Below are 25,681 nucleotides of genomic sequence, written 5' to 3'. Positions count from 1 at the left end.
TAATTAGTTTGTATTCCTGAAAAATGACTATTATAACCACAACAAAATTACAAAAATACTCTGTACACTATATAATTTTGAATCAAAGCATCAAGAATATAACTGAAATAAAAATATATACTAGTATAAAAGTATACTACTAATGAACATCTAAAAAGGAAAAAGAAAGAAAATTAAATTCATACTAAACTATTAAGAGTATAATTGAAATAAAAAATAAAATACAATATATACCTAATCTTTGGAAAAGAAATAGGTTCACTGAATTTTCAAATTTTATATCACATTAAGAATATATTTCAGATAATAGTACTATAACTTGATAAAAAAAAATTACCTATAGATAAAAAAATAATTGCAATAGATCATTGAGAGAAACTAAAAATCCTAGGGTAATTGAATTTTCAAATTTTATACCCCATTAAGAATATAAATCAAATAAAATTATAATGCAATAAAAAACTACTTAAGAGATAAAAATAATTCAAATACTCCATCATTGAATAATAGATCTCTCCCTGATATGCTAATTAAAAAAAAGGCAACCATAAGTAATGCGCCATGAGCAGGAGTCGAACACGGGCATGGAGGTAAATAATGCGAGAGCTCAACCACCAGACCAATACCGCAATTGTTCATTGGCACTACAATTATATATGAGAGCATCCACAATGGGACGCCCGATGGCACGCCCGATGCGTGCCATCGTCCGCGGGCGCCATCGTCCGCCCCATTGTGGGTGTCCGCCATCGTCCGCGCCCTACGCCCGATGCATCGTCCGCGGTTGAAGCGCGGACGATGGGCTATCGTCCGCGCCATTGTGGGCCCGGCGGACGATGGGCTATCGTCCGCGCCATCGGGCGCCCCAATGCGGGATCGGTGGACGATGGTCGCGGACGATGCCACGCGTTTTTTAATTTTGGTATAAATACCCCTACCTCACCTTCATTTGTAACGTTTAATTTTCACGATTTCACTCTCGAAACTCACATTTTTATTATTTCGACGAAATGGATGCAAGTCCCAACAGTCTGATGTTTTGGTTACTGGTTGTGTTTTTAAATTAGTTTGCATTATATAATTGAAAACATTTAAATTAAATAACAGAACAATATTAAAATATATAGGGCGCACCTTAGGGCGCCCCATTGCAGGTGGGAGGGTAGGAGAATAAAACTGCTGACATGGCGCGCCATAGGACGCCCCATTGTGGATGCTCTGAAGGACACAAAATTTGGGGGTACAGTCGTACCCCCTTGTTCCCATGTGGCTCCGCCACTGGGTACACGTATACTCCCTTGTTGAACAAGGCGGATGAGCAATAAACTGTAATCATATTTTTAATTATCTTCTGTTGTAATATGATTTAAATAATTTGTTAATCTAAATAAAACTATTTTTTTAAATTTTCCTTTAATTATCATTCCTTCAGTGAATTAGGGGTTGACTCATTATATAATTTTTGGTTCATTATTTAATTATTGGGCAATATTTTTTCTTTGGACCATTATATAATTATTAGGTGATTTTATTTTTAACATGTGGTCCAATTTATTTACAGATTTGATATGTTCTCTCCGTCTATAAAAGTATGTGTATTTTTCATTTTCGTTCGTCCCATAAAAATATGGGCATTTCCATTTTATGGAAAGTTGTTCCCAACTCATTACCAATATATATCAATTTATTATAACTTATACCATTTTGGCCCAACTCATTTACAAAGAAGTTTTCAAAATTTATGAACTATTATTTTTTTTGGGTAATTTTTTTATAGAAAGTGTTAACTATTTTGTATTTCTAATATTTAGTATGAAGCATTAGCATACGTTTTGCCCTCAAAATTCAATTAATTGCACATTTTCCTTTTTTATACATCTTAATCAAATTACACATATATTCTTAAATATTTACATCGTTATCTCCTCATTATACTTTGTCTTACTTTATTCTTTTCCATTCATTTCACAAATCTATATTTTATAAAATCGTGTGTCAAATACCAAATCTTTTACTTCGGTTAGAGAACTATTTTTATTTAATAAAGTATTTATAATTCTTTTGAATTATTTACAATTTGTCTTCATTATTTGAAAATCCTAAGACCTGTGCATAGCACAGATTATAATACTAGTCTTTTAAAATCTTCGAGATTAGGAGAAAGAATAACCGGGTTTTAGGGGAAAATCGGAATCGATAATATGATCAGGAGAGGATCACCTACACCATTTTCTAAAACATTTCCTGCTACACCAATTATAAATTGACATGTTTACATTCTTTGAAAAATTAAAAAATACACTAAATCATATCTGGCATCTTCCCCGAACATCTTCCTTGCTGAAATTCATCTTGTCGGATTATTCGGTGAAAACTGAAAACTCTACTCTCCAAAAAGTTGTGTTGTTTTTCCGTGATAATCCATCTTACTTTGCCGTTGTTTCTTACGGTCACATGTTGAAGAAGAGGAATGCCACATAAGAGTGGGTTGGGACTGAGCGCCAAGTTAACCAATAAGGGAGGACAATTGGAGCGTCTAACTAACTAACAACCACGAGGGAGAAAGAGAAGAGAGGGATTATGAGCTGGATCACTTGGGCTAGGATCTGAGATCCGGAACATTATACTTATCATTTCATATTGTATTGTCATTTTCACTGATAATTGCTTATCAATTCAATATCGTTGTTTATTCGTTGATACCAGAAAAGGGATGCAACATTGTTCAGTCACGCTTCTAACAATCTCTCCTGCCTGCTCCAAGAAAATCCATTGTCAGCCTCCCCATTTGCTCCAAGCTGCTCAATCCAATAACAACATAAGAAGATGGAGTAGAGCGCGTCTTCGACAACAGAAGATGAAATCACCATCTCCCAAATCCTGCTCAATCTCAAGACCATGATGTCGCTATCTGAATCGTTTTCGTATTGCAAGTGGGCCCGCAAGAGGAAGAGATGTTGCCGTCAAGCACCAATGCCACAATAATACGCTCGAATTTTGCACTGTTTTAAGTCCATTATTTGGTCCGTTTTGAGTGTCAAAGTTGCAATTCATGTCCATTATTTATACATTTTTATCTATTTTTTATTTTGACTTGTTTTGTGAGAAATGTGCAAAATAGAGCATAAAAAGATAGCTAAAAGTCAAAGTTTGAAGTCTAGAGCAGCCAGCCAGTGGTCCGCTAGACCTTACTTAGCGGCCGCTAGCGACCATCGACCGCTGATCCTACAATGGCTCGTCTCGAAAAAAATTTGCTTGAAAGATGAACACGTCCAACGACTACTGGAGTGTGCACAACGACCACTCACTAGAGTCTAGAGAGTTCCGGATGGCTCCGCAACGACCGCTGGGAAATCAATGGCCTGCTGGGAAACCGTGGCGCATCAGTTTACCCAATTTCTCTCCAAGAATTTCTTAACTAGGATATAAGATTTACCATACCATTATACACGACTTGGAGGCTATAAATACCTCCTCAAGTTTCATTAAAGGAACTCTTTTGTTGCATAATACACTAGAGAATAATATTTGAGTCCTTCCACTGTTCATTATCGTTTCAACCATTCAAGGAGTTTAAAGCTTGGAATCAAGAGAAGATCAAGACTACGAGATTCAACCTTTGGGTTTTATTATCGTAGTTTTTATGGTTTCTATGTTTTCCCTACAAACTATGGGTTTAGTTTATTTGTCCATGACTCCATGAGTAGCTAAATTCATAGAATTCTAGGGATGTATTAGTAACGACTTTGGTTTATACAGTTCCTATTTATTTAATATTCGTTTTGTTCATTGCTTGCTTTATTCTAAGTGGTGGATAATGATTCGTGTTTGAGTGACACATTCTGTGATGATTTATTGACTTGCAAAGTAATCGATATTTGCCTTCTGAAGTTGTTAATCTAGGATTGATGATTTATGCCGCATAGGCAATATTAGGTGACTCGTTTTAGTAAAGCATGAACCGTACTAGAGTGTTGTAGTTGAAACTTGTACAAACCATAATTGTGAAAGCACATCTCTGGATTTTCTTTATCTCATATAGTTTCATCTATGTGTTTTATCGCATTTGTTTACTTGCTTTCTGTTTATTTATTGTTTTTCACCAACCAAAACCGTATCTTCAAATAGTGAAAGAAGTCTAGCAATAGATAGTCAATCTGTAATAATATTTCCTATATTCGATATCTTTGTGCTTACCCTTAGTTATGTTGCACCTGCTTTATATACTTACAAATAGTTACAATGCTAAAAAATAGTACATCAGCCGACATGCCGCTCATCTTCTCTCCTAGTGAATCCGATGATAAATTAAAGCATTCCTCCAAGAAAACATCCAAGAATAAGGCACGCCTTATTTTTGTCTCCTCCTTCTTGAAATTATATAGTTAATTAAATTGTTGGAGTTCTAAAATTTGGGGGAAGTTCTCACTGAATAATCCAACGATGTTGTAAAGAATATACCCATGTCAATTTGTGATTAGGCAGCAAGAAATGTTGTAAGAAATGGCATAGGTGTAACCCCTATTTCCATATTTTTAAAAATTATATTACTTTCCTATTTTTTTTTAGTTTTGAATTAAACACGAGATTTTAATAATTGAGAATTAAATTATTGTCCAAGCCACGATCCAATCCATGTCAAACGAAGAGGCCATAAACTCATCCCCAATATATTATGCTAATTGGGCTTTACTCTGAAAAATATTTCAGCATGATTTCTTACGTTAATGGCCCAATATTAAATGGACCAGCTCAATTTAAACCCGGTTTTCCTTTAACTCGCCTCTGCTTTCTTTCCCTCCGTTTCTGTATTCCGCTCCACCGTCGCCGCCGCCGCTGCCCACGTGACCAGTCCCTCTTTTCCTGCCCTAATTTCCCGCCGGGGAAATTCGCCCCTCAGTAAACACAGCATGGGTAAGAATACAATCCGCGCAATTGCTGTTCACTACGCCATTCTACTTCCGATAACAGTTTTTTTCCGATGCAGAAGAGAAATCCAGCCGCAAAGAGCGCAGAAAAGAAGCCCGCTCAGTTAGGAATAAGAAAAAGTTTGATTCCTGGATCCACCAACGAGTATGATGTCTGATTCTATATCATTGCTGCACTTACGTCATGTGATTCTCTTAATTTTCTTAGTGAATTAGGAAATTTTATTTTGTTTGTTGTAGCAATCGAAGATTTCTAAGTTGGAGTCGAAGTCTGGGAAGGCAGGGAAGCAACTTAAGAATAATGAAATTGATGATAGCTCTAAGCAACCTGAGATTGTTGGAATATCCAAAACTGAAACAAGGTCTCGGAAAACTATCGAGGCAACTGGAAAGGCTCGTCCTTCGCGAAACTCAGAAGCAAAAAAGGAGTTCAAACGGAAGAGGAGTTCGGATAAAACTTCAAAAGCCAATTTCTTTAACTTGCTGGATATGCAAACAAATGGGATGATGGCATCGGCAGAGGAGGATATGCGTTTGGAGAGGAGACTTGCGAAGAAACTCAAGGTGAAGAGTGGGAGGTTGACTAATGCAAATGATGATCTTGATATGTTGCTTGAAGGAATACCATCTATTATTGCTGACAGTCTTGGGAAAGTTGGAAAAGAGGATAAAAAGGCTCGGGATACTAAATCGAAAACTATAAAGATGGATTCAGCTTATGAAGACTTGGATAATGAAATTTCATCCGGTGAAGGTAGCGAAGAGTCCAATTTAGTGACTAGCAATGACGAGCTCGAGAATGTGGTCTCACCTGAAGATTCCCCTATTTCATCTGGTGAAGGTAGTGAAGAGTCCGATTCCCTTAATAGTGATCAGGAGAATGAGGATGCGGATCTTTCTCCAGGTTATCCAAAGAAAAACCTTCGAACTAGCAGATTATTGGAAAAACACAATGATTCCAGTTCATCTGAACAAGAAGCTGACACGAGAATAAGCTCAAATACTGAGGCATCTGGACCTCCAAAGACTGTCTCATCTGGGGTATCTTTGGATAATTTACGTAACAAGGGGCCAGGGAAATATGTGGCTCCCCATCTTAGATCGCGTGGTGGAAATGAATCGGCTGAATATGCTGAAGAGCGTAGAAGATTACGAGGTATGAGCTTACCAATGTATTCTCTTATGGGTTGATGGCCCTATCAGTTATAAAATCTCCTAGATTGACTTAAGTCGTTATTTTCAGGACTTTTGAATAGGCTTTCTGAAACAAATGTCGAATCAATCACTGGGGAAATTTCTGCACTCTTTCAAGTAAGTTACAAGTAGTCATATCTACTTTGTATTATATTGTTCACACATTGTTTGTGGAATCTTTAGATGGGTAGCAAAATGTAAAATATGTCATTATAGATAGTAACTGAGCTTGGAAGCAATCTTTGGCAATGGCTGTATATGTTATAAATTTTACATTGATGTTTCACATATCCAACAAATAGTCTTTCATCAAATAAAACTTTTGCTAACTCTGGATTTTTGTTTTGTTGATAGGCAAAGGTTACTTCTCTGTAGTATAATTTATACAATCTTTTAGTTTCATAGGCTTGGAAACTGATGGCTCGGTCCTGTTGTGGTTATGTGCCTATCTTGCGTTTATTTGCGTAACAGTTGCTAGATTAGGCATATGCCAGCTGTTCCTATGAATCTTACAAATTAGTTTCTAATCTCGATGCATACTAGCTATACTGTTGATTAGCGTGCGTCGATTGAGATCTCAATTTGCACAATTTATGTAATTCCTGCTACTTGCAAATCTTGCAGACTCTTGGGCATAAAGCATGCTGTTCATATGGAACCATCAAGTGCTTTCTTGTCGTCATGACGACACTTGCTTTATTGTAGATTAGCATGAATTACCTTGTTGGAATACAATCTCAGTTGTCATCATTTGTGTAATTTTTGCTACTTGCAGTTAGTAGGTCGTGCTGTTGGAACCCAGATTGTAACTGAAGAGATTGTGACATCCTGTTCTGGAGGCCCTCGTGGAAATGAACAGTTAAGAACATTCATTTCTTTCCCTAGATGCCCCCCAGTTTTCTCCAGTTTGTTCATAGTTGAGTTTATACAGTAGTAGACTTATTAATAATATTATTATAGTACATATATCAACTGACTATGATTCCTTCTTTATTTTGGTAGAACCATGAGGGGTTGGGGCTTTTATGAAACTACTCTAAATCATTAGGAGCTCCAGAAGATATTTATTCAGCCTTGGATAAACTGGTATATCGATATTTCTTGGATGACCACTCTGCAAGGAACAAACATTGTACTTCATTCTTTTTACTACATAGGCTTATATGACTTGTAATTACCAGGCATTAGCATTACTAACCAGCACCATGGTTATACGTTTGGTGAAGAAAGGTTTTGTGGAATTTAGTTCTGTACTATAAATTTGTTTAGTTTAAGTGTAAGATCTTTTTAGAAATAAGTTGATGTCTTTCATTTGAATTTGTTTCCTATTATCTTTCATTTTTTACTCAATTACATTGCTGCATTTTCATATGAAGGTATGCTGCAGTTTTCGCATCATTTGTTGCTGGAATGGCTTCTTTGGTTGGTATAGACTTTGGTGCCAAAGTTCTTTCACGCCTTGCAAATCGTTTTGAGGTACTTTCTTCCGAAAGTTTATACATCTTTTGCATGGTTTAAAATGTAAATCTAATTAACCAATACTGGAGAATCTACTTGATCAACACATTATCTGTTCCTGATGTGTTTTCTCTTGGCTGACTAGAAGACTTTTTTGCGTTTCATCTCCAGGAAGAGTATATGAAAGAAGACAATCTCTCGTTACGGAATTTGACTCTTCTATTATCTCGTTTATTTGTTTTTGGAGTTTGCTCCAGGTACAGTAACAATATTTATAGATACTGGTTAATTTTATAAATGAAATGTCATACTCTCATTGCTTATTAGTTTGTATTTTCAATTGAATACATGAACCATACTTCAAATCAGTGTATGTTAAACACTCTAGAGCAAGCTGATATTGGCTCAAACATGATACATAGCACTATATGTTTTGAATGTATCCCTTGGCTGTCTATAGATTTATTGATTTCGTGCAATTAAAAGTTGGTTTCTTTAAGATATATGCTTTTGGTATGACATGGAATGATGTTTAAGTAAAGTGTGATCTCTCTGTCCTGCATTCATTGCAATATTGCATCAACCTTATTGACATTTGAGATTGTTTTCAGTTGTTGACTTTTAAAAACCTACTTACTGAAAAATTATTGGGTTGCTCTACAAGTGAATGTTTCCTTGATGTAATTAACTTGACATTTTAGTTCACATTTGAACTTCATTTTTTTCCTGCGTCTTTAACCCTTTACCCTCCCATTAGTCAATGTCGAGTTTATATGTGCCCCTCTGATGAACTCTCCTTCTGATAACCAGTGAATTGATATATGATTTCCTGATAATGCTCGGAAAGCGGTTAACAGAGGTTGATGTTTCGACAATCCTGACAGTGTTGCAGTGTAAGTGAATTTGTTGGTTTTCTCATCGTAACAAGTTCATAACATTTAAATAAATTGTCTGCTATGTGTATGTATATTAATTTTTTTGCTATGACCTGCAGTGGTCTTGGTCATGGTGATTGTGTTTATTTATACTAAAAAAATCGCTTCTGACAGGTTGTGGAATGAAATTGCGAGGGGATGATCCTGTTGGCATGAAAAATTTCATTCAGAGTATTCAGAGTAGGGTAACTGAGTTGAAGGCCTCTGCTGACTCTGGGCAATCAAATATAAGCAGCAAACGAGTATGTGCATTGGAAATTATTTACAATGAGTGCATTATATGAGCTTCCTACTTCCTCTGACTCCTGTCAATTTCTTCAGATGGAGTTTATGATTGAAACCATATTTGACATAAAGAACAATAAGAAGAGATCTAAGGAAGAAACTGTGCAGCACACTCGCATAAAGAAGTGGCTACAAAAGGTTCATGTTTTCATCTCACACAATTACTATTGTATGTTTGAAGATAGTTCTCGTTCTATTTATTAAGCAGACATCACAAATTCTACACTGTGTTGCTCTACAGTAACATGCTCGACATACTGGGAAAAGAGAAAACCCGGTTTCTGATATAATTGGTCTAATTGTAAATTTCACTTTTAAGTGCTACGTTTGATCAAATAACATGTGCTCTAAGTGAATTGCTCATTGTGGCAGTCAATACCTGGGACCAGCTCAATCAACATGCATACTGTTTGGTCTTTGTCCCGCATAATGTTGTCCTTTTTGTTCCTCATTTTCTCCGCCATCTGCCACTTGGACAATTACCTTGTTCTTTTTTCTTTGATGTGCCAATGTTTTGTCTATTTTCTGTAAATCAAATGGTATCTATTTGAGGTTTTTTGTAAGTGACGTATCATTTGGTGTGTCCAAGGCCAGTGCTATTATGTAATTATTTTTCCAGAATCCTGAAATGAATACCTTTTGAATTTTAGAAAATAACCACATGATGAGTACCTCAGAATATATTGGAGTTTTGTGATTTTTTCTGTACAAGTATTTTAGGTTCTTTGCATATGTGGAGAAATAAGCAAAGTTGTGTCCTTTTTGAGGTGCAAGTGTGCCCATGTGTATGATTATATATGTCTGGTCTTTTTTCTTTTATTGACATTTCCCTGTTTCCTCTACTGCAGTTAAGGGTTGATGATATATTAATACGAGGTTTGAAATGGAGCAAGCTACTTGATCCCAACAAGAAAGGCCAGTGGTGGTTGTCTGGGGATATTGCTTCAACTACTGAAAATATTGAAGAGGTTGCTGGCACAATTGATAAAGAGATCCCTGAAACCAAAAAGATGCTACAGCTTGCGGCATCAATGAGGATGAATACAAGTGCACGAAATGCGATTTTTTGTGTAATTATGAGTGGAGAAGACTATATTGATGCGTTTGAGAAACTTCTTGGACTGGACTTGCCAGGAAAGCAGGTATTAATATCTTAATTACTATGCTCGTAGTTCATTTATCACTTCTCATATTTCCCTATTGTCTTTTCTGCCCTCCAGGATCGAGAGATCATGCGGGTGCTTGTGGAGTGCTGTCTACAAGAGAAAGTATTCAATGAATACTACTGTATTCTTGCATCTAAGCTATGCAGCCATGACAAAAACCACAAGTTCACTTTACAGGTGAATTTCTAGTTTTTTGTTTAGCTATTTTTTTAACCAAGAACCTTTTAGCTGATACTTGAGAATTTGATATCAAATATCTAAACTTCTCCCTGTTACTGGTTGATGAGTAAAGATAACTCACTGGTTGATGAGTAAAGACAGACACAATATGTATATGGTGCTGTCAGTGTTAAAAACTCGACACTTCAAACCATCTCTACGATGCTAACTCGGTGCCATACTGTTAAGAATAGTGAGACGGTGAAGGTCTATGTCATAGTGCCGTTATTGCTTTCCAATGTAAACAATCATGCTTGATAAAGCTATAAGTTTAAATTAGGTAGCTATAATACTTTATTGGATGTTGTTGCTTTTCTTTCAAATCTAAATTACTGGTATTTTAGCCTAAAAAATCTCATTCTATTAGTGCCATAAGGGTAGATAGCATACAACCACTTTCCTTTAAAGTAATTCACTTAACTTAAATTTGTCTTTGCGCCCTTTGCTGTTGCAGTATTGCCTGTGGGATCACTTCAAGGAACTGGAGTCAATGCCACTGCTCAGATCAATGCATTTAGCAAAATTTACTGCAAGGATGATCGAGAATTTCAGCCTTTCATTAGCAGTTTTGAAGGCGGTTGATTTGAGTGACCCTGCAAATCTGACCTCTAAAAGGATCATGCATTTCCGGATGCTATTTGAGGCCATATTCGAGTTCTCAGATAAGAAAGTTTGGAATATTTTTACACGTATCGCCGTGACCCCTGAATATGAAGCTCTCAGGAGTGGAGTTGAGCTTTTCATCAGCAAATATGTCGTAAGCAGTCAAAAATCACTGGCTAGTAAGTTCAAGATTGCAAAAAAGGCTCTGAACAATATTGAAGGTCTTGTGATGTGAATTCACCCAAACTGCAGCAAATTCAGGTTATAGTCTTAGCTCCTATTTATTTATTTATAGTGTTTATGATAAAGGGTAGACTAGAATTATGAATCATTATGACTATTGAATAGTAAACCGTTGAACAGTTTGTATCCTAACATTATTTTTGTGATGAGAAAATCAGATGGAACATGCATATATTGATTTGATTGCGTTACAAGAGCCAAAGATTAGGTTATTCATTGCATACTGCACTTATTCCTATTTAAGAAACCAAAATCCTAATTACATCTGTTCAAAATAATAAATTAACTATATTGATATGTTTATTGCATGTTATAGATAGATATACTAATGGTATGCTTTCGAAATGTTGATTGTATCCTATAGCTGTGCGTTGTGCTTAATGTATTAATTTGACATCTAACGTCACAATCAACATATATTAGAAACTCAAATAAACATGCATTAGAACCACAGTTAAGATATCAGAATTACAATCAACATATATCAAAGTTGTAATCATAATATATATTATAAACTCAAATCAATATATACAAGAAACACATTCAACATATCTACAGAATACAATTAACACATTACAAACTCAATCATCATATTTGTAGAATGCAATCAACAAATAATATAAACTCAATCAGTATATTTCAAATTCGATCAACGCATTTATAGAATTTATCTATTACTCCATATATTGCAAACCCAATTACAATTAACAAATTAAATTTATATTGTTTGTGTAACAATAATTTAAACTGATAAAGTTATAAGTATTTAATATTTTGAGGTATTTTAATATAAAGAAATTGATTTCTATAATCAGTTTAATGATGAGGGGAAGGATCGAAAAAATAAAACACCACCACCAAATTAATGTTATGCATCAAACGACATAGTGTTTGCATAAATGAATGATAGTATCAATTTCTATGACTAATAATCTCAGTAACAATATTGTTCTTAATTGTTGCGATTTAATAATTATTAATCTCTTTCCTTCCTCCTTGTTGCTGAGATTATTTGTAATAGAAAGTGATGTCATTTATGTAAAACCTACATCGTTTGATGCACATCATTTATTTGATGATCGATGTCTTGTTTTTCCCCACAACAAGGGATAATATAATATCCTTCAAAATGAAATCGGCTGATAAATAAATACAGCAAATACTTCCTTCCATTAATTAACCGGAGAAACAGCATAGAGAATTACAATAATAATATTCCAAATGCAATAATCCAATCCAAATCAATGCCGTGCCCGTGTTCGGTGCTCTTCTTCACCTCCTCGTGCTTCATGCCCAGCTATCTTGTGAATTATCTCTGCCATTGTTTTCTCTCTCTAAAACTCTTTCCTTTTTCCTACTCTAACTCTAGGTTGTTGATGAGACTGAATTGGGACTTCTTGTTGCCCCCATTTCATTTTATACACGACAGGACTTGTAGTAATTGTTTAAATGATCATGGATACATAGTGGTGCCCCACGCCGTGGCATTTACGCGGCAAGCCTCGATATTCAGTCATAAATTAAATATCTTCCCGTCAATGGACTGTTTAATACAGCTCGATTTTGATAATATCCTTCCTAATTTCTAGATCAATTATTGATGACATTCAATTATATGCAGTCTCTCCACTAAATAACTATCGTGCTAATTTTAGAAGAGTAATTCAAGCATTATCCCAAAATTTATTATGAGATCAAACTTCAAAATGAATTGTGATAGTCTAATTCCTGAATGGGAGGAATTCATCAACAAGTCTACATAAATGTAATTGGAGATATTCATCTATTTTCTCTTTTACATCTTGGGTGAACTTAAAAAATGGTCTCTATACTATGAGTTTATCTCGCTCATAGTCCATGAACTTTAAAAATATCGTCAGACATCCATGTACTAAGGGTTTATCTCGAAATTGGTCCTTTTGCCATTTTTTGATACGAAAATACCCTTTGAGGGTTTGAGCAATTTAGTCTTTTTCCACTTTTAATATTTTAAATATGATATTATTCCAGTGATATACTAAATCTGATATTATTTCAAAATTATCATTCTTCTTTCCTTTTGTCATCCTTCACTTTATTTCTTTATTTCAATATTAGATTTAATTTTATAAAATTAAATTTAAAATTTAGCTTTTTAAATATCAATAATTTTTTATTAATAATTAAAATTATTACATAACAAAAATTAATAGTTTTAATCAATATTTGATAGTGTCTAATATTTAATCAATAAGATATGCCGATGCCAACTTAATTTTAATCAATATTTAACTATTTTAATCATAAATAGATCATATAACACGATTATTCTGAAATAAATATGCATCTAATGTAAGACTAATATAATTTTCGTTTATTTATTTGAAAACAATCAAAATTAACTAGAAAATTTAAACAAAATACTCCTATATAAAATTTTTAGTAGTATCAAATTTATAGTCAACTTCATAATATATAATCACAAGCAATTATAACAACCGAACGAAGGGTAAGAAGAATAGCTCTTATTTTTCCATCATGGGTATTATTTTTCTGTACTTCTTCGATTCAATTGAATATTATATTAAATAAAAAAATTAATAGTTTTAATCAATATTTATAGTGTCCATGAATTAATAATTTTAATTAAAAAAATTTATTGATATTTAAAAATTTAAATTTAAAATTTAATTTAACAAAATAAAATCTAATATTGAAATAAAGAAACAAAGTGAAGGATGACAAAAGGGAAAGAAGAATAAACATTTTGAAATAATATTAGATTTAATACATCACTAAAATAATATCAGATTTAAAATGTTAAAAGTGTAAAAAAGACCAAATTGCCCAAACCCTCGAAAGGGTATTTTCGTATAAAAAAATGGCAAAATGACCAATTTCAAGATAAACACTTAGTCCAGGGATGTCTGGCGATATTTTTAAAGTATAAGAGCTATGAACGAGATAAACTTATAGTTCAAGAACCATTTTTGTAGCACTCTTACATCTTTTAAGCGAATAAAGCTGAATATTAAGCTTTTACTGCATTTTTTTCTTTTGGTAAGAAGAATGCAAAAGCACGAAGGCATCGGTATTGCTTATTTTTTGGTGTTGTACATGTGTGACCCACATTTTGGACATCACATTTGCCGACATTTCTCAATTTTCGTCCTGCGCGACACTCCACTCGCCTCATGTACTATGCTTCCACTTTTTCACCTCAATTTTGTATCATTGCAAGAGTAATAGTCTAGAAATACGAAAATAGAAAATGATATTGTACGTAATATGATTATTTGAAGAATTGAATTATAAAGGGCTCATTTTCAATTGTAGATATATACTTCATACTTGCTTCGTCCATCAAAAATAATTTAACTAATGGATGATTTGTGTTTTTATATGTAAACTATAAAATAAATAAATAAAGTAGAAGAAGAAAAAAAGAAATATAAATAAAATAAGAGAGAGAGCTAGAAAATGAATAAACAAATTAGGAGTAATTTTCATTTTTTAGTAATTTTGATGGCATACAAAAACAAAAGAAATAAAAGATGGGACTATTTTTTGTGGATGGAAAAATATATATATGCATACATTTTCTACGTAGAGTTGTGATCAATGCCGAATCAATTTTTAAAGGACGAACTAGAGACCAAATTAGGGGCGTTAGATCTATTTTTTTGTAGATGAGATGCGCTGATGTGTAAATTAGTTCCGCCTTCATCAAAAGCAATAACATATTATGAGGGAAAAGTTCTAAAAATTTTGAAGTAATAACCTAGTCGAATAAAGTAATGGAACTATTTCAATGAAGTAATATAGAAAATCCAAATAATAAATGAATAATATAAGAGAAGAAAAGAACCAAATAGCTGTTATTATTGAACTAAATCGTGTATTTCATTAAAATGTATAATTGGTTTATCACTAATACTCCCTCCATATTTTAAAAATAACAACTCTTTCCATTTTAGTCTGTTCCTTAAAAATAGCAACTTTCAAACTTTCTATTTTAGGAAATCTTTACACTCCTATATATCAATTTATTTACCACTTATACTACTAATAAAGTGGATCCCATAATCTGTTGGGGTTTGGTACCCCTTGCACAGCAGAAGACTTGTACATAACAAATAAATCAGATGAGGATCTATTTGACCGATTATAAGATTAATCAATTCACATGTTAAACGGATAATTGCATGCTAGACCGCAAATAATTCATGCTCAAAGAAAACAAATCCCAAACATGAAATCTACGGTTTAGAGTTACCGATTTGATTCTCCAAAGAATCGTCGATTGCTTGCGCCTTCTCCACGTGATGATCTTCAATACTAGACCACGGATCTTCTGACTGGTTCCCAAACTGTATTCCGACATAAGTGTGGGCTGATCCTATCAAAATACCAGGACTCGAATAAAGAAGACAGAAAATCCTCACGAAGGAGCTGAAGAAATTTTCGTCCCCTACAGTATATGGGAGAGGGACGAAATTTTTCATTGGAAAAATAAAGTAATTTATGTCTCATTTATTCTCCTATTTATAATAAGTTCATATTGAGCCCAGTCAGGGATCTATGGAAGATTTTGGACATAGCCTCCCCCAATTAACTTTTTACTAATTAAATTGAACCCACAATTTAATACATGCTTATATTGGAATATTACGAGCAGCCACTACAGAAGTAACATTGCACTGCCCATCCAAATATGAAATTATAAGTAATCTGGGCTTCCGTTTTGTTTGTCGTTTATTTCCCGCGCTTAAGATAGAAATATCCATTAATTAATTAATGTTTCCTATGGACTTAATTAATTAACATCTTATTAATTCCAAGAGTGGACTTAGCAAGAAACACTTATTTATTATTCATGGAATAATTAAATTCCAACTGGCCAGTTTCCGAATAATAAAAACTTGTTCGAGCTCCTCTTGGGGACATTATCAAACCAGACTCACCAGGCGTGTGATTCAACATAATAGCAATTCTAGCATCGCTAGATATTAATCACCACTACCTAATATATCAGGATTATTGGGTTGTGAAAAACCCCCACCATTTGATAAGTCAAAGTAGTGCATAACCAATAACGTATGCTCAATGCTAAAGTATGTTGATTAAGAAATAGTTGTTTATCAAGACCTAGTCTTCCAGTAGATAGCATGAAGACATGTCTTGCTGTTATATCCGTTCAGTGCTATACCACACCAATGTCATCTTATTTCAGTAAGGCTTAGAAATAATCGGACTGACATTGCAACCTTTCGCGATAGGTAGCCAAAGCCTATCTAGGTTGTGAAATTCTTCTTTCTCTTTTGAAAAGCATTGCATAGATCTGACTGTAGTTACCTTAAAGTGGACGACGCCCGCAACCAGTCTACTAAGCAAAAGACTTAGACTTTGTTTACTTCTTATGCATTTAAATGTTCGTAAAACATCTTATAAATGCACAAGCAAACACAATGTAATAATAATGGTTATTCTATTCATGCGTAACTGCTCGAATAATACTGAATCAGGTTAAAAGTGGATTGTAGAGTTTTTCGTATACAAGCAAGATTCTATTCGTGCTCATTCGTGCTCGAAACATGCTTTTCAGTATACCAATCCTAATATAATCCACTAACATTGTTTTTTTCTCTCTCTCTTACTTTACCATTTTTTTCTCCCTCTCTTTCTTACTTTACTAATTTTTCTCTCCCTCTCTCTTACTTTACCAAATTGTGCATTAAAACCCGTGCCGTTTCAAATGTTTCTATTTTTAAAAAACGGAGGGAGTATACATTTGGTTCATTATTTAGTAAACAAAGTACTAGTTCATTACTATCGTTTGGCGTATAACATATTGAACTATTAAATTGAAATATACCAATGCAAAACTTATTTTCAGTAGATTTTTACTTATTCCAGTATATTTTTACTTCATTTATGTAGGTTTGTTACTTCATTTTAGTACGTAATAAAATAAATTACTTCATTACAGTGCGTCTTTAATACTTTGTATAGGAAACCGATCCTTGTAATTAATAGTACGATTTTACCTAAATGCACCTCGGTTGAAGTAATTTCACTATGTGATGAATAACGAAAAATAACACAACATATCTACGTCATCTCATCTAATCCATCAAAATAATCAAGATTTAGTGGCCCCAATTTAGTTTCTAATATTTATTACAAGGTATAGTCCATTACATATACAAAATGTTCATTACACATGTGCATGAAATCTTTGTAGTTATGAGTTTTAATAAAAAAAGATACGTTTTGATTTTAACCAGCCCCAAAATATAATAATTTTAGCGAATGTTACTAGATATGTTGTTCTACTAACTGAATTTTAAATTACCAGTTCAAGTATTGTTTTGATTGTAGGTGTGTATGTCTAGGCAAACTATTAAGTCCAATTAAACATAATTTGGAGTTGAGCCTTTTATCACAATATTACGACGGAGTAGGAATAATATTATCGCAATTCAATCACGGAAATATTAGTGCGTTAAGCCCAACTTCAAATCAATTAGGCTAAATCACAGATTTATGGCTGAAATAATACTACTTTTCTTCATAAGAATGCAAAGTTAGGGATGCATATTTTTTAATATAGCTAAAATTTAAGACGCAAAATTTTGCTCGATTGTTTGAATAGATAAGTTGTTTGGATATTAGGTGTTGATTCTAGTTCATTCTTACTATGATAATAGTACTACATATTTTCATGTAAAGTTTGTTTCACCGCATCGAACATTGATAGTATTAGATTGTTATCAATATAAATTTCTTCTGCAAAATATGTTTCCTCGTGTTTCCTTGTTATAAGTTTATCTATGCAGAATATATGTTCACCAAAAAATTTTGGAAGATAATCTTTTCTGTATTTGTTCATATCCACTTTCAAAACACATTCTGCCCAAATTGTGTTTACATTTATTAGAAATAGACCAATCACCTCTTAAAAGGTTTATGATGGAGAGGATTATCCATACTTATATAAATTATTAAATGGACTAGGATCATCACTAAATCGATGTGAGACAAGATTCAATAGTTTTAACACATCTAATATACAACAAGACATTGAATGCCATTGCAAGTGTTTCTTCAGCAGAAAAAAGAAACAAGCACGTATACATTGTTTCTTGGGATTTCATGGCTACTTCCTTTGTCATAATTTTCTGATGAAATATTTGGCAAAGTAGTGCGAGGAATAGTCACTAAGCCCGTTGGTGAATACCTTTGGTAATTATCTGAAAAAAAAAATATCATCTCCAATAATACTCCAAAACCTACAATAGATAAGTTTTATAGCAGTTCTAATGGTATTCCAAATATATCTAATTTTAGGTTTTTGAACAAAATATACTCTCCCGTTTCAAGGAAGATGACTCATTTCTTGGGCGGCATGAGACTTTATGCAATTTTAATTTGTGTATTAAGTGAAGAGAATAAAATAAGAGAAATGTAATAAAGTAGAAATAAATGCGTTTCTATTTTCAGTAAGGGTCATTTTAATTTGGATAAACCAAAAAAGAAAGTGGATCATCTTCGATGGGATGGAGGAAGTACCCATTTATAATAAAATAAATCTAAATCACCATTTTAAATTTTGTGAGTATGAAAAGTAAATGAGTAGATAGTATACTTTTAAGTTTAAATTTGTTATTAATAATTGGTGACATCTACACTAAAATGTGCCATCTCACCGATCTTCGAAACCAAAAAAAAACTGTACGACGTATTGTATTTATGATCATCATTATCTATTGCACAATGTGACCGAATCAACATTTATATTCCCGTTCATAGGAAATCCGGCTATTTAATTTTTCCAACTAAAAAAATACAGGAGTAGTAGGAAGTATATCTTTAATTTCAAACTTGGAACAGTAATATACACACATTATGACTGTTAAATCACAAACTTTAATTTTGTATTTTTTTAATTTAGAATAATAAATAAATATAGTTTGTAAAAGATATTCCCTCCGTTCCATAGTAATAGAGTCATTTTACTATTTTAGTACGTTCCATAGTATTAGAGTCATTTCCATTTTTAGTAAAAGTCAACACATTTCTCCACACCTACTTTACTCTTTCCTACTTTATTTTCTCTTCATCTCTCTACCTTTTTCATTTTTCACTTTATTCTCCATTTACTTAACTCACCTAACACAATTTTCTTAATCTCCGTGCCGAAAAGAAACGTCTTCATTACTATAAAACGGAAGGAGTAACATTGATCGATCGGAATAAGTGACAAGTTTTTGGGATTCAAGTTTTTAAATTAAATCTCAACTTGAACTTTTGACAAATTATAACTTGAGTTAGGGGCATTTGAAGCAATACATAAAATGAAAAACGTAAAAATGATGATTTAGAAATAAAAATAAAAAATGAAGTACATTATGAAACATATAATTTAAAAATAAAATGAATATAATAATAGGTTGGTAACGTAATTGAAAAATGGAAAAGGAGGTGGGGAAGTAGAGCGCATTTGGCGGGTAGCACAAGTAACTGAAAGGGTTGACTTTTGGAAGCAGGTAACGTCACGCGTATTATACGGATTTTGTACCTTAGCATTCTTATTGACCGTACGTACCATCTCTAAATTACGTAACTACACCTCCTTAATTCTTCTCTCTCCCTCTCTCTCTCTCTCAATATATACATATACCCCTTCACTCCCTCTGTATATCTTGATCTTGTTTTCTTGAGATTTCTCATAGATTGACAAGCTCATGAAGAGTCTTGTCATCCCAAATGAATGAGTAGTGTATTCATTTAATTTGGCCGAGAATTTGATCATACAGATATATTTAGAGAGATCTATCGAGGTGTGTGAAGATGATGTACGAGCATCAGCAAGTCGGGATTAGTAAGCATGTTGATAATAAGGGGAGGCCGATGAGATTAGAGGATTCCGATCAAGATTCCTCCCCTAAGCTCGAGATCGTCGATTTGAGTGGCATGTCTCTGGATTCACTCCCTAACCCCCCTCTCAATTTGGCCACCATCTGCAAATTAGACCTCTCCAACAACAATCTCCAGGTATACTATACTATTTATTTGTCCACTTTTAATTATTTGTCATATTACTTTTGTATGAATAATACATGAGATGTGATGATTTGTTTAATATTATTTGATTGACAGAACATCCCAGAGTCGTTGACAGCGCGGCTGCTAAACGTGATCGTGCTAGACGTGCACTCCAACCAGCTCAACTGCCTCCCCAACTCCATCGGATGTCTCTCCAAACTCAAGATCTTGAACGTCTCCGGCAATCTTCTTCAGCAGCTTCCTAGAACCATCGACAACTGCAGGTATATATGTACCTCATTAATTACATATATATCTCCAGTACTACTTATTAATTAATCATATGTTGTCCGTTTCCTCTCCCTTTCCATGCTTATCATCTTCCCTTCACACCTGTGGGCCCAACACCCAACTTATCATCTTACTATCTAACTTATCCCTTATCACTACTTAACAATTGGTGGGGTCTATTAGGCTCACGACTTTTAAAAATTGATAAACAAAGTCAACAATTTATGTTATGAATGTCAACACAAGAGACATTATGTGAACTTAGTTTAAGAAAATAATTGTCAACTGGTCATATCTCCCATGATCAAACCCTAATTACTTGACTCTGGCAGATCCCTTCAAGAGTTGAACGCCAACTTCAACAAGCTCCGGCAGCTCCCGGAAAACATCGGTTTCGAGCTCATAAACCTGAGAAAGCTATCGGTGAACTCAAACAAGCTGGTTTTCCTACCAAACTCGACCTCCCACCTGAGCAACCTCCGGGTGCTGGACGCCCGCCTCAACTGCCTCCACTCGTTACCAGAGGACCTCGAGAACCTCGTAAACCTCCAGATTCTCAACGTGAGCCAGAACTTCCAGTACCTGGGCGGCCTCCCCTACTCGATCGGGCTCCTGATGTCGCTAGTGGAGCTCGACGTGAGCTACAACAAGATCACGGCCCTCCCGGACTCCATCGGGTGCCTAAAAAAGCTGCAGAAGCTGAGCGTGGAGGGGAACCCGCTGGTGTCGCCGCCGCAGGAGGTGATGGAGCAGGGGCTGCACGTGGTGAAGCAGTACCTCTGTGACAACATCAACGGGATGGCGCACAAGCAGTCGCACAAGAAGAATTCCTGGCTGGGGAAGCTGGCGAAGTGCGGGACCTTCAGCGGGAGCGTCAAGATTCCGGATAGGGAGGCCTACATAATTCCGAGTTATCGCCCCATCGACGGCCTAGCCTCGCCCAGATATATGGGGATGTTCTCGCCCAAGCGACTCTTCTCTCCCAAGTCCTACTTCTCCAGATGATCATTCTGGGTTTCTCGCTTTTCAATTTGTCATTCATGCCTCATTAATTTTGTGTTCTGTCGTCGTGTTTTTGTAAAATAGATGTGCGTGTAATGTAAATTATTGCATGAGTTTGTACTGGCCGCTGCTCCTCGCGCCGCCTTGTTTCGGAGATTTGAGTAAACTAAATAAAACCAATCTAGTCTTGCGTCAACATTTACTAATATCAAAATCTCTATTTTTCTAGTAGTAGGCTGTTTTCATCATCATTTACCGTAGGGGTGTCGAAACGGGTAGCGGGTATCGGGAAACCCTCAACCCGACCCGCTACCCGACGACAAAGGGAAACGGGGCGGGATCAGGTAGTTTGTTTTAAATTTTTGTGGGTATGGGTATACCCGCTACCTGCGCGGGTATACCCGTTAAACCTGATAATACCCGTTATTTTTAGGATTAGGGTTTTAAAATATTTTATTTTAGTTAATTAGTTTCAAGTTTATATATAATGAGTGTATATTAAACTTTTGAATGGTGATTTAATTTTAGACATGCTTGATGTTTCTATCATATTTGCTTAATTGAAATTTGGATTTGTATTATATTTCATACGTAGTCATATTATATTTAGGAGATGAGAAATCATCATATTTGTGCATAGTTAATAGTTGGAAATTATGCAAATACTGTTGGAATCGTGCTTGGTCAAACGACTTTGACTAATAAATAATGTTACAAGATATTTAATTTTGTGAAATTAAATACAATAGCGTCGATCTACGTTTCGAGTAGATGACCGTAGTATATTCATTTTCTCAAATCCGATTCCCGGTAAGTGAGAAATAATATATTAAAGTTGGTCACAATAAAGCTAGAAATAAGCTATGGGAAAAACTAAGGGATTAATTAACTTCTTTGATGAAGTATTTAATAAGATGAATTATTATGTGTAATAATTATCGTGGAATAAGACGGGTGACAGAGCCCACACGCGCGTGCCGCCGCCGCGCACCGTGACCCGTGGGGCCGGGCGCCGGGTGTCGGGTGTCGTGTGCCTTGGCAATTGGTCTTTGGGCTGTTCTTTGGAGGTGGTCGTTGAGCGGGGTTCAAGCCCCGCTTATTCTTTTTAGACCACCACAAACTCCACGCTATCCCCGACGGGTCCTGGTCCACGTCATGTTCCCGTTGGACCCCGACGCATAACGGGAAACAAAGGTCCCCACTGGACCCCAACGCATAACGAGAGACAAAAGGTCCCCGATGGACCCCGACGGTCCATGGTGTATCCCGTCATGTAGCATGTCCAGGTGTGTCGTGTCTCTTCAGCTCCCAATGGCTAGTGCACTAGTCAATAACCCCCTGTGGTTACAGTCAATCCATCATGGCACACATAATGGCTGTTGACTCCATCAATGCCCCTGCGGGTGGACTTTGCCTATAAATAGGCATGCATCCATTGCATTCTACACAGAACATACACAAGCATTCTTGCATACACGCTCTCTCCCTCTCTGCATAATCTTCCCATCGAAGCTCTGCCCCCGCCTTACTCCCGTTCGCCGGAGCTTTGCTGCTAGCGGTGCTGCTACTTCAGAGACGAAGCCGTTTTATCTTTGGGGACGACACGTCAAACCGAGAGCACTACCGGGGCATATCTCGTCTTGCGGAAAGAGGACTCCTCGACTCGGCTTACCGCTTTCCACAGATTTTTCCGTGTAAGTTTCAGTTGTTTCCGTGTAATCTTCATTGTTTTATTTTCCGTGTACTTTTCACATGGCAAGTTTGTATCTCAGAATTTTTCTTTCCAACAAATACAACAAAGTAAAAAAAATACAAATCTAAAATCATAGTGTACCAACTAGCAACAATCCCAAAATAACATGTACATATAAAATTATTGTATTAGATGACTAGCATTGATGATAAGCGAAAACTAAAAGCATAATATCATTAAATAATATAATACAAAATTCAAATTATGCATGCGGGTTTGGGTACCTGCATCTGCGGGTACATGATACCAGATGCGGGTATCGGATTACCCGTATAACTAAATGGGCGGGATTGGATAATATAATATTGAAGTTTTTAGGTACGGGTACCCACAAAATCATGTTTGGGTATCCGCGGGTACCTATTTCGACACCTCTAATTTAAAGAGGGAATATATGATGTTAAATAACCGAGACTAGTGATTCTTGATTGACAGCGGTACACTATACGGATGGAGGACTGGTTGAGTGGACTACGATTTTAGATCATGTACATTTCTCCTAGTTCATTCCTTTCTTTTCCATATTCATATTATACATTTCTCCTAGTTCATTCCTTTCTTTTCCATATTCATATTATACATTTCTCCTAATTCATTCCTTTCTTTTCCATATTCCTAAATTTATTTACCAATAAATTGGTTTATTTCTTAAAAATTAATTAAATTTATTTGTTGACCTAGTTAAATATACGGAGTTTAAAAATTGAAATAAAAGTTAAATTATAGCTAGTGTTGAAATTAGCTTTAGCGAAGAAATAAAATAAAAGAAAATTCACAGAGAAGCAGTAGAAACACTCCAAATCCCTCTCTCACTGAACTCCCCAAAATCCAGATCCACCCCCAAATCATGTCCAGCGCCGCTGCGCAGCTCGATCAATCGGGCTCAATCGACCCGATTTTCCACGCCGTGCGAGTCCTACCGTTCTCCTTCCTCCGCCCGCCGCGCCTCCGCTTGAAGCTGCCGTCTTTCAGCCTCCCCTCTGCCATGACGGTCTACGCTCTCATCCTCCTCACCTACTTCATGGTCGTCTCCGGAATCGTCTACGACGTCATCGTCGAGCCTCCCGGCATCGGATCCACGCAGGACCGCTTCACCGGGGCGGTCCGCCCGGTCGTATTCATGCCGGGCCGGGTCAACGGCCAGTACATCATCGAGGGGCTCTCGTCCGGCTTCATGTTCGTGCTCGGCGGCACCGGGATCGTGTTGCTGGATCTCGCTCTCGATAAGAATCGAGCTAAGAGTGTTAAGGTATCCTATTCCACCGCGGGGATCGCATTCATCGTCATTTCTTACGTTATGAGCATGCTGTTTATTCGCATTAAGATCCCCGCCTACCTTCGTTGATTAGGTTATTTTCTGATTTCTGAGGATTTTCTTTTTCCTTTTTCCTTTTGGTTGTAAAATCGGAACACGGCCAGAATTTCGGGAACTAGTTTCTCTCATGCTGTGCTAACTGTTGTTCTAAGATATGTCATTATATGAATTAGGAGAAGGTGAGAAACTTTAGCATTTTGTTGGCAATATTGCACATTTTTTAGTTGGATTTTGATGTGGGGCTGCTGTCAATTTGTAGGGGTTCTTACGAGATTAGATGGACTATTTGATGGGCTTCGAGTTAGGTTTTCAATTCTAATTGATTAATTAGTCTCGTGCTTTCGAGCTATAACTTCCTGGTAGATACTAACCTGAACAGTTTGGATTTCATATGCTCTAAGTATAACCAGAAATTGGTGTTTATGCTATAAGGCTGTTTTGGTTTGTCGATGTGTTGTGCCTGATAGTGTTGTTTCCTGGGTTCTAGGAGTGTAGACAGGAATATAATTTTTTTTTTAAAAGATTACATTGGTATGACAGACGTGTAAGGCAGAGTGAGTGTACTTTTTAGAGTAGTTTTCATTTATCTCATGAGCAAACATGATCAGAAGTTTGGTTGAAGATAAGTCTTCGAATATTTGGCATAGGGGGTTGCTAATGCATCCTTAGTATGGCGTTGATTCAGAGTTCTGATAGAAGCTGTGGTGTGACCATGGTGCTCAGTGTGTGACAAGCATTTTGTGTAATAAAGTTTTGTCTACCCTATTGCTCGTTGATAAAAGGAATCAGTTCAAGCATCTATTAAAATTAGAGGTCCTTTTCATTAGAAAATTACATCTCTTTCTTCTGTTATTTCTGTTCTTGTTGGTAGATGTGTGGTATTACTGTTTCTTAAGTTGCATGAACCTTATAACTTCTCTACCTTAATTTTGAGTAGCCCTTCTTCTTTGCGGTATATGTATTCAGTAAGCCCTTTGTCACCACATAACTGTGTGAGATGAGGTCTTTTGCTTTATTCTTCTTTTTTAGCATTATACATACCGCAAGTTGAGCCAAGTTTCAGCAGTTGTGAAAAATGTAGATGGGGGAAGGTTACTCTGCCCGATTACAGCTGCTTTCTTTGTCTTTATCCTATCATGTTCTAATCTACTTTTTTTAAAGTTTTTGAGCTATGTATTCAATGTTTATAATACTCCCTCCGTACCATAAAAATATGGGCATTGGGTATGGCACGGGAATTAAGATAAAATTGGTAAAGTAAG

At 35.5% G+C, this 25,681-nt stretch overlaps 3 protein-coding genes across 3 annotated transcripts; all 3 read left to right on the top strand.

Moving 5' to 3' along the window:
* Positions 1–4,782: 4,782 nt before the first annotated feature.
* LOC121798947 (nucleolar MIF4G domain-containing protein 1-like) lies at positions 4,783–11,209 on the top strand. The gene is made up of 13 exons (XM_042198229.1): positions 4,783–4,914; positions 4,988–5,073; positions 5,169–6,084; positions 6,172–6,239; positions 6,898–6,980; positions 7,499–7,598; positions 7,752–7,837; positions 8,391–8,473; positions 8,630–8,757; positions 8,837–8,938; positions 9,649–9,942; positions 10,021–10,143; positions 10,640–11,209. The coding sequence occupies exons 1-13, from the start codon at positions 4,911–4,913 to the stop codon at positions 11,021–11,023; spliced, it is 2,457 nt and encodes an 818-aa protein (XP_042054163.1). The 5' UTR covers positions 4,783–4,910; the 3' UTR covers positions 11,024–11,209.
* Positions 11,210–19,694: 8,485 nt separating this feature from the next.
* On the top strand, positions 19,695–21,536 carry LOC121799399 (plant intracellular Ras-group-related LRR protein 6-like). The gene is made up of 3 exons (XM_042198764.1): positions 19,695–20,067; positions 20,173–20,342; positions 20,682–21,536. The coding sequence occupies exons 1-3, from the start codon at positions 19,864–19,866 to the stop codon at positions 21,352–21,354; spliced, it is 1,047 nt and encodes a 348-aa protein (XP_042054698.1). The 5' UTR covers positions 19,695–19,863; the 3' UTR covers positions 21,355–21,536.
* Positions 21,537–23,849: 2,313 nt separating this feature from the next.
* LOC121798074 (putative oligosaccharyltransferase complex subunit CG9662) lies at positions 23,850–24,614 on the top strand. Its single transcript, XM_042196901.1, has one exon. The coding sequence runs from the start codon at positions 23,952–23,954 to the stop codon at positions 24,447–24,449; it is 498 nt and encodes a 165-aa protein (XP_042052835.1). The 5' UTR covers positions 23,850–23,951; the 3' UTR covers positions 24,450–24,614.
* The last annotated feature ends 1,067 nt before the right edge of the window (positions 24,615–25,681 follow it).

Source organism: Salvia splendens, chromosome 4 (genome assembly GCF_004379255.2).
Source record: "Salvia splendens isolate huo1 chromosome 4, SspV2, whole genome shotgun sequence".
Taxonomy (NCBI): Eukaryota; Viridiplantae; Streptophyta; class Magnoliopsida; order Lamiales; family Lamiaceae; genus Salvia; species Salvia splendens.
Note: the sequence above shows the minus strand (reverse complement) of the source record. Positions and strands in the feature narration are given on the sequence as shown.

Bases quoted from the DNA above. Each gene is read 5' to 3' on its own strand.
- LOC121798947 (XM_042198229.1), top strand. The intron at 7,838-8,390 runs GTACAGTAACAA...TCTGATAACCAG, and splicing joins GTTTTTGGAGTTTGCTCCAG to TGAATTGATATATGATTTCC. The intron at 8,939-9,648 runs GTTCATGTTTTC...CCTCTACTGCAG, and splicing joins TAAAGAAGTGGCTACAAAAG to TTAAGGGTTGATGATATATT.
- LOC121799399 (XM_042198764.1), top strand. From the start codon at position 19,864: ATGATGTACGAGCATCAGCAAGTCGGGATTAGTAAGCATGTTGATAAT. The intron at 20,068-20,172 runs GTATACTATACT...TTTGATTGACAG, and splicing joins TCTCCAACAACAATCTCCAG to AACATCCCAGAGTCGTTGAC. The intron at 20,343-20,681 runs GTATATATGTAC...TGACTCTGGCAG, and splicing joins AGAACCATCGACAACTGCAG to ATCCCTTCAAGAGTTGAACG.
- LOC121798074 (XM_042196901.1), top strand. From the start codon at position 23,952: ATGTCCAGCGCCGCTGCGCAGCTCGATCAATCGGGCTCAATCGACCCG.